The 9,183-nt window shown below is 38.0% G+C and overlaps 1 protein-coding gene across 1 annotated transcript in view; it reads left to right on the forward strand.

The window, feature by feature from the left end:
* mau2 (MAU2 sister chromatid cohesion factor) overlaps positions 1-6,573 on the forward strand; it is a 13,486-nt gene extending 6,913 nt beyond the window's left edge. Inside the window, exons 11-18 of the mRNA XM_008407231.2 lie at positions 973-1,038; positions 1,141-1,224; positions 2,409-2,458; positions 2,558-2,635; positions 2,729-2,840; positions 4,753-4,843; positions 4,975-5,102; positions 5,268-6,573. Coding sequence (XP_008405453.1) covers positions 973-1,038; positions 1,141-1,224; positions 2,409-2,458; positions 2,558-2,635; positions 2,729-2,840; positions 4,753-4,843; positions 4,975-5,102; positions 5,268-5,342 — 684 coding nt within the window. The 3' untranslated portion in view covers positions 5,343-6,573. The remainder of the gene's footprint in view (positions 1-972; positions 1,039-1,140; positions 1,225-2,408; positions 2,459-2,557; positions 2,636-2,728; positions 2,841-4,752; positions 4,844-4,974; positions 5,103-5,267) is intronic.
* Positions 6,574-9,183: the final 2,610 nt, after the last annotated feature.

The following is a 9,183-nucleotide window of genomic DNA, read 5'->3' on the forward strand; positions in this document are numbered from 1 at the left end:
AGTGACTCTCACACCGAACCTCTGTTTAAAGCTGCAGCATCTAACCTAAAAAAATACATTTTACATACGTATTAAAACTTTCGCTGTCCTAACATGAGACAGATAATCTCTAAAAAATAATCGATCTCCTCCCTGCTCTGCATAATTACTCCGCTCAGTCAGAAACAGCCACTCAGAACTAGCAGTAATCAGCTAGTCGCCATGCTATCAGGAAGTTTTCATTCAGTAACTCAGGATTGTTTATTGTAATGGATTCTGTATTCACCTTTGAATGTTAAGTTTTATATTTGAATTTTTTTTGGCAATGTTGAGAGGTTTTATTTTGGCTTTTTGCATTATTTAGCCTCTTCAGAGCCTTCATATGTTATCAGTCTGTTAAAGATAGTATTATCAATAGCAGTACAATTTGCAGAATGCCTGTTTTGTTTAGATCTTGGAAAAAGTTATTAAAAACAAGTTTTTGTCTAAATTAAGGTGAATTCATGGTTCCTTTTTCCACATAATGTAACCGGTAGTGTTTATGATAAAAAAATAATAATAATAGTTATGTGATCGGTATCGGCAGGAAAAAACCTGATCGGCACATCTCTATTATTTACCAAGGTTATAGACAAAAGAAGGAGTATTAACACTAGAGACTTTCATGTTTTTAATCCAATGGCAAGGTTCCCACAGTCTTGAAAATAGGTAATTTGATTTGATCATTTGCCAAGTTTGGATAAATATGGTAAAAAAAATAAATTAATGCCTGTTCTGGCTTTGAAGCAGCCCTTCGAAACACTGCCAAACAGGTGTTGTGTTGTGTTTTGTGAATCTGTAATTTACACCCAGCCAGGTGAACGTTATATCCTCAAATTTCCAGAATATTAAAGAGATTTTGCAAACCTGGAAAACGGCTTAAACTGGAAGTTTGAAATGGGAAAATTATTCAAAATCCCATCAAATAACTTTCCTCCGACTTCCACCTCCCAGGGTCTGTACTGCATCTCAGTGAACTGTATGGACAACGCAGAAGCACAGTTTACCACAGCGTTGCGGGTGAGTGCGTTGCAATTTCACATCGACGCCGCTTTGGTCTCGCCCTTTTCTGCGCTGTAGTTGCTCTGTGTTCTTGTCACCAAGTCGCTGTTCGTGTTGCAGCTCACCACACACCAGGAGCTGTGGACGTACATTGTAACCAACCTGGCCAGTGTGTACATCAGGGAAGGAAACAGACACCAGGAGGTGAGCAAAGGATTCATTTTACGCTTTTTAGGTTGGAGTATTTCAGTGTATTTATTAGGGCTGAAACGATTCCTCGAGTGATTCGAGTACCTCGATTATTAAAATTCCTCGAAGCTTCGTTAATTTATGTTTTATCATTTAGCGCACCGTTTTTCAGCCGGAACATTATTTGCGTTGAGCGGAGCTCTGACTTCCGCCTCTGAGTTGTTGACGGAAGCTACGTGTTAGCGGCATAACGTCBWATCTTCARGTTCGGCCCGCGGGGATTTTACTGATTGGTGATAATTCCGGGTTTTCATCGTTTTTGTGGGACCAATAAACATCCTTAAAATGACCGGCGCTATGCCGGGAGTTCGGCAGCCTTTCTGCTCCGGAGCTGCTGGTTGAACGGCGGGAAGAAGCTGAGGAGGATTTATACAGGTGAGCGGAGAGACTGAACACGGCGGGCGGCTGAGGGTTGATGCTTACAGGGTAAGAGCAGCTTTACGGACGAACCGCACAATAAACTTATATCATCCCGGTCTGAACAAACGGGAGGCGGAACATGGCTGGTAGATGAGTTTCTGAACGGAGGAGCCGTAAATATCCCGTATTGCTCCCCCGGTCTACAAAAAAGTAACTGGTAGGGAAGCTCAAATGTGGAAAAAATAGACTGATGTTGATATCCGATAGTAACACTGGTGTTATGGAAGATTTACCAATATTTTATTTCATAATTGTTTTTATCCGATTACTCGATTAATCGTAAGAAAAATCTATAGATTACTCGATTACTAAAATAATCGTTTACAACAGCCCTAGTATTTATTATTATTAGCTGAATCTACTTTTTTATAGCTAACATTTATTTAAAAAAAGGTAGATTATGGTCTACTTCAAATCAACTGATGCTCAATATTTTTAATGCTTGTCTTTGTCAGTCAAAGAGTAAACCATGAATGCGTGAAGTTCAGTTGAAAAGCAGTTGCTTTTAATTTATTTATTTTTTGGCCACCAGGGGGCACCCCTGTTTTCCCACTCAGTAGAAAACTGCTCACCAGACTGTGGCAAAGCGTGTTCAAACTAACAACGTTCTTCTTCTAAGGACAAAGTTTAAAATGCATGAAAACCAAAGGCGTTTTCAGAATCGAAGACATTAATATTTGAAGCGTATTAACATGCTCGTGTTTTTATCTCTTTTCCAGCTGTATGGCCTCTTGGAGAGAATAAACCCGGATCATAATTTCCCAGTCAGGTAGAAGTTGATTAATGTATTGTTTTTACATTAAGACTCCACTTTATAAAATGGTTTTGTTGTCGACACTTAAACTATTACGTCTTTGTTTCGATTCAGCTCCCACTGCCTCCGCGCTGCAGCCTTTTACATAAGAGGACTTCTGTCCTTTTTTCAGGGACGCTACAACGAGGCAAAGTATGGGAACTTCAAAGTTCGCCGCTCCAAAAATTGAAACCCCCAAATGCAAAGTTCTGCCTTATGCTCACGCTGGTTCTTTATTCGTTCTAGGCGCTTCCTAAGAGAAACTCTGAAAATGTCTAACGCTGAGGATCTGAACAGACTCACAGCCTGCTCTCTGGTTCTGCTGGGCCACATTTTCTATGTACTGGGCAACCACAGAGTAAGACAAACGCTTAGCAAACATTGCTCACACCTGCACTAAAACGGCTCTTTTTTATATATATATATATGAGACAACTGGACTGTGAATAAGGTTGAAGCACAAGGTCACCAGGACAGAACACTGTGGTTTCCTTGTTGTTGTTTTTTTTCTACTTAAAGTCAGACTGTCCTTTTTATCCAATTATGTTTAACCTCTGGAACAGAAAACTGCAAGTTTTTTTTCTGGCCAGCCAAACCTAAAATAAATAAACTAGATCAGTCTTGCAAGAGCCTTTACTTTTGGACTATGATGATATTGGAGTGGGTAGTGAATAAAAAAAGTGCAGCTTATCGGTTTGGGTGGTGAAAATTATTAAAGCAAAGCAGCTCGGCCAAATTTATTGGTCAAGATTGTTTTAATCAATATTAGTAGTAGTTTTATGCTAGCTTTTGATTGACAAATACAATTCCAGTATATATCTCCTCATGTTTATGCACTACAGTAGTAGAGATACACCTATGAGAATTTTTTTCTAGATGTTTTTTGACCAGCCAATACCAATTTCAGCTGATTTTGATTTCTCTTCAAGAACTATAGCAGAGATGATTGAAGAACAACATTCAGATTTTATTTTCTTATTCATATTCTTGCAGTAATTTTTTTTTTTTTATTATTGGGGAAGAGCCTGTATGAGAGAGGAGTCACTGCAAAACTGAATTTTAATGTTGCGAACAAAGAAAGATGAAGTAAAGATGACATTTTAACGTCTTTTCAACCTCTCATTACTAAAAGTCAGTTTGCTTCCAACTTTTCTTTCCACAATATTGTTAATATTTTATTACTTTATTACTTTAACACACCTCACTGATACTGAAAATGGCTACCTTTGAGATCTGTTCGCTCGCTAGCAGAAAAGGGCAGCTAACGCATACCTTGGGTATGTTGCGTTCACTGGTTGTAAAAAGAGTCGTATTTTCGAGTTCCCTTCTGGCATAAATGCTCTAAAGGCATCTGTGCACGAGGCTGATAAACATTTTCTTCATGTTTTCTTTCAGATCTCTGGTTAAGTCTGCTGTGAACAAAACCTAATGCAGAAACCTGCTGTTTCTAACTACTGAATTGGCTTTTTAAAATTTTTTTATTATTTTTATTTCTGAGACTAAACTTTGACACAACAGACTCCAAAATGTTATCTTCAAGCTTGAAACAAAAATAAATGAAATGATTGACCAATCATTTGCCCAGAGTAGGAAAACATGCCTCTGAAATAACCAAAGCAGCTTCATTTATAGACACCTTATAAACACCCACAAGACCAAAGCGCTGTATGCAAGATTAACAGTCAGACAATGCAATAAAAAATCTAAATAACCTGAAAATAAAAAAAACCTCTATATTAAAATGATACATTTATGTTTGTATAACATATTTTTCCTCATTAACATTTGTAAAGCTGGATACTGTGATCCGAAGTTCAGTCTGTTTTGGTTGAAAAAAAAAAACTCATTTGGCCGTAGGGATGCAATCAATTGGGATTAAGTTCCAGCTGACCCAAATTACTAAAACTGATAGAAGGAAAAAAAAAAAAAAAAAACTCTGGTGGTTGCGGTCAGTTATCTAATGATCCTTAGAAAGAGACCCTTCCCCCTTTAAACATCCTGTATTCCAGGCAATGAAATTTTAATTGCTTGAAACCTTGGACACAATATGAATATATTAATATATCTAATAAATGATTCAGTATTTGTAGGAGTCTTCTCACTAAACATGATTACAAGCTCTTCTCCCAATCATGATTGTAGCAGCAGACATTTAAATCTGTGGAAACGATGTAAATTCGAGAGCATTGTTATTTTTGTTCAATACGTGATTATTATTATTACTGGTACAGCAATTAAAGTTTGTTTTATGTCATTATTGCTCCCTTCAGGAAAGCAACAACATGGTTGTACCTGCCATGCAGCTAGCCAGCAAAATCCCTGATATGTCTGTGCAGCTCTGGTCTTCGGCGCTGTTGAAAGGTCCGTACTTCACTTTTCATTGTTTGCTTCCCAGAGAGACGAGCGCGAGCCTCGCACAGTCCCAGCAGGGTTGCGCGTCGTGGATTGGTGCTTCAGAATGAAAGGCTGAAACCCTACTGTTATTCTTGCAGACTTGAACAAGGCCCTTGGAAACAACATCGATGCCCACGAGGCTGCACAGATGCACCAGAATTTCTCCCAGCAGCTCCTGCAGGACCACATCGCGGCCTGCAGCCTCCCTGAGCATAACCTCATCAGCGTACGTAAAGCAGATTTGAGGAAGTCTTCCCCGTGCATAATCTTCAGTTGTCGCCTCACCGTGTTTTTCCCTTTTTGTGAAATCTGCACATTTACCTCGTTAATGCGTCTTTTGCTTTCGACGCGCGTTGTAATGCTGCAGTCGCACAATTTGTTTGTCTTCCAGTGGACGGACGGCCCCCCTCCTGTTCAGATCCAAGCCCAGAATGGTCCAACCACGAGCCTCGCAAGCCTGCTATGAGGAGCCTCCTGATGCATGATTGTAGCTGGTAAATTACCACAAGCAGCAATTTGATGCCTAAAAAAACCTGCTATCCACACCACTGTAGCTTAAAAAAAAAAAAAAGGATTTTTAACAAGTGACAGGTTGGACGTTCACTTTATTTGCTTCTGAAGATTACTTCCTGATTGTCTGCTACTAATTTTTCCTAAAGTTATCAAACAATAACACTCTGACGGCATGGACTTGGGGCACAAGATCCGGGTATGACTGTTGGTTTTTGGGAGGAAGGACACATGGCAATGTATAAAAGGGCTTCATTGCCTCAGATGTAGGGATTTGAGTTTGCCAGGATTATCTTCTATTTCCATTTCTTGGAAAAGATCCAGTTAGATATGGGCAGTAAAAAATATGTAGAAGAAATTAATTTATTCATGTTGCTATTTTTGTAACTGTTGATAAATATTTTACATCTTGCCTTTTTTGTATGGAAGCTGTTTTTTCTCTCCCATGCGTGGAAGTTACTAATGCGGACTCCCTGCACTATAGTTTTTTTCAGCTGGGGCACGAACCGTAAATTTTTGATGATTTTGTTTTGTTTTTTTTTCCTTTTTTTTATTTTGCACAAAATCCACAGTAGGTAATATAGACCTGTAACTTATTTTCACAATATATTCATTTGAAAAGTCTGTGTAAAAGAAAGAAAAAAAAAAAAAGAAAAAATATCAGCATATGTTGTTTTGAGGCACAATCCACTGAGTTTAGGGGATGCATTTTAAATACTAGTAGAATTTATCATATTATCACTAATATCCTTAAAAAAAACACACATTTCTCTCATGTATTTGTTTAAGTTCCTTTATAGAGTATTTCTCGTTCATGTTTTTTTTTTCTTTCCACAAATCAGCGGGGTTTTTTTCCCAAACATTGGAAAAAAAGATTTATTTTATTGTTCTAATTTGTCTTGATAGTCCTACTAAATGAGCTTTTCACAGTATGTTTGTATAAATTTGCCACTTGTCGAACCTTTTATTGTACAGTGACATTTTATAAATTCAATTTAGTAAAGTGTGATACGTATTATTTTAGCTACCCTACGTAGGTATCTCAATGCTTGGTATTTAAAGCACTGTAAGAGGTGGACACACAGTTTAAGCTTCAGTACTAGCCATATTTTATCCAATGCCTCTGTTTTTAATTCTTACATTGTTTTCAATATTTTTTCCAATAAAAATATGATTGAAATCTGTCAGTTTATTGACTGATGTCTCCATTCCGATATCTGTCTTTTTTTGTGACTTGTGCCCACTTCCTTATCAAACAAGTCTGGAATCTGTATGCATTGGATAAATGCTCAGTCAATCATATTGATTGGACATGCGCAGCATTTGAATGAGGCAGCAAATTTAGTCATTTGTATGATCACTCCAGTAATGCGTTATACTTTCAGTGTGCACTGAAAGGGCAGGTTAGAACGTCAATTTGCTGAAATTGTTTTGATTTTGTAAACTGCTTGCCTAAGGAGCAGACCAGACTGGTCAAGGACAGAGCTGCTGAAGTAACAAGTAGGACTGAGCTAGACAACAATGAGCCAAGTCTGAATATCTCTCAGAACATTGTTCAGGTCTATCATCTGAAATGGAACAAGTAAGCCACAGCTGCAGTTTCACCGAGACGTAGCCGTCTACCCGACGCGACAGTCGGGCATTTGTCAGTGAGGCATTCTGGGGGGGATTTGTTTCACCTGCGAGAGCTACAGAGATCTACAGCTTAGGTTTTGTCACCAAAACAAACACTAGACCTCCACTACCACAAATATGGCTTTTATGAGATCTTGGCAAGAAGAAATCCATAACAATTTCCGTAGAAGGCGGTGCTCTGGTCAGATGAGACTAAAACTGAACTTCCATCTTACAAGGGAAAGGCTGTGATTGCTGCAAAGCTCCTTGAAGGCAAGAGTATTGTGGGAAAAAATTCACTTTTTTTGATTTTCCCTCATCAAAAACATACCTGGAGTGTTTGGTTTTATTTGTTCATGCATGTTAATATCCCATGGCAGCTATTTGGAGTGTCTAAACTCTTGCTTTCATAAAGAGCTACTTATATCCACTTATCCTCCTTGGAACTCCTCACAGATCACTCCCTCCCCTGTGCCTTTACCACTCATCTCCTCTAGACTAGCAGCAGCAATTAGCAAACACCTGGTGGAACTGCGAGTGCTGAGCTTCCTGTATGGACAGTACAATTCTTCTAAGAATGGTTATAAACGGCGTAATGAGAAGCATCGTTGTGACGATGTGCTAAAGGCAAAGTGTCAGAAATAGGAGCTTCTTAAAGAGACGGATGCCAAATTTCAAGGCCTCAAATTACGAAGTCAAATTTCTTTTGTCGTGTTTGATATTTACAGCATTTTTATAATAACTGAAAGTGATGCCATTTCTTGATTATTTTATAAAATGGCCTTATCTGCCTGGAAAATGCCCGATTACTATTGTAAATTTTAAAAAAAATTGGTCATTTTTTAAAATTGTATAATATTCTTGCATAGTGACCAAGTGTCAAGGCCAATTGTCTTCAGCTCCTCAGTGACCAGTTTTCCTGCGTCAACAAAACTGACATAAATAGTCCAACTGCGTCCTCATAATGTTATAAAGTTTTACAAAGGGCTGCTTGTGATCCATCATTTAATCCAGGTGTGTTGAACAAGAACATGAACTAAAACATTTACCAACCCTTGAAGACTGACTTTGGACACCACTGCTCAAGCCAGTCAGTGACCATCAACTTTTTGAAGTCACATCTTCAGCTCACTTGGAGCCCTTAGAGGCTAAGAAAAGATCTAATACCAAGTACTTGTACCTGGAAAAAACAACTAGAGCCAGGTCTCGTATGTTACAGTGGAAAAGTAGCTTTATGGGTCAAGAAGACAGTTCTGGAGAACATGGAACATAAAACATACAGCCCGAGCTACAATGGAAACCATATTCATGAGTTTGAATTACCAAGCCAAAGAGGACAGCTAGATATTCCTGAGAATGTGTGGCAACTTGAAAATTGCGATTCGCAGGCAATCTTTAACCCTAACTCTGACAATGAACAATTTCTCATAAAGAAAAATATCTGAAAACATCGGCCTTTATGTGTGCATAGCTGGTAGACATGCCCCCAAAAGACTTAAAGCTTTTATTGCAAAGTGCTGACTTGGAGTGGGGGGCTGAAAAACAAATGCATGACATACTTTTCAGTTCTTTATAAAAACAACTGGAAACCATGTGACATGTTTTGTCCACTCGATTATTCCCTGCACTACTGTGCATTAAAATTATTAAAATAGACATTTCTATGATTTCAACATGACAAAATGTGAAAAGGTTGTGTGCTTTTCCAAAAAACTATATCTTGTAAAAGTGCAGTTCAAATACATGCCTTTAGATGCCTTCAAGCAGAAAGGAACACAAGACGGAAACTGATGCCTTATTGCATTATCTGGTTTATGTCACAGCAGAACAGGGGCAAACTTTTTAAACTGTATATGGTTTGAACAGCTTTCTTTCACCCAGACATTTCTAAATGAATTAATATATTTATAAAAAAAAACATTAACTTTATTGAATGAGCTCTTGCAAAGACAGTACATGATTCGAGTTGAAAATATATATTATTTTATCTTTTATACAATGAAGAGGCGTAACATTAAATAGGCTACCTGTTGACCGGGACGAATTATCCTGTGTCAAAACTGTAAATAGATTATGTGACTCAATTAATTACTAACAGCAGAAGCAATTTTATTTATGCATATATAAGAAGAAGATGCACATTAAAAATGGACATGCGTGTAATATATCAAACTCCAAAGTCA

The sequence above is a fragment of the Poecilia reticulata genome, linkage group LG4, assembly GCF_000633615.1.
Source record: "Poecilia reticulata strain Guanapo linkage group LG4, Guppy_female_1.0+MT, whole genome shotgun sequence".
Classification (NCBI taxonomy): domain Eukaryota; kingdom Metazoa; phylum Chordata; class Actinopteri; order Cyprinodontiformes; family Poeciliidae; genus Poecilia; species Poecilia reticulata.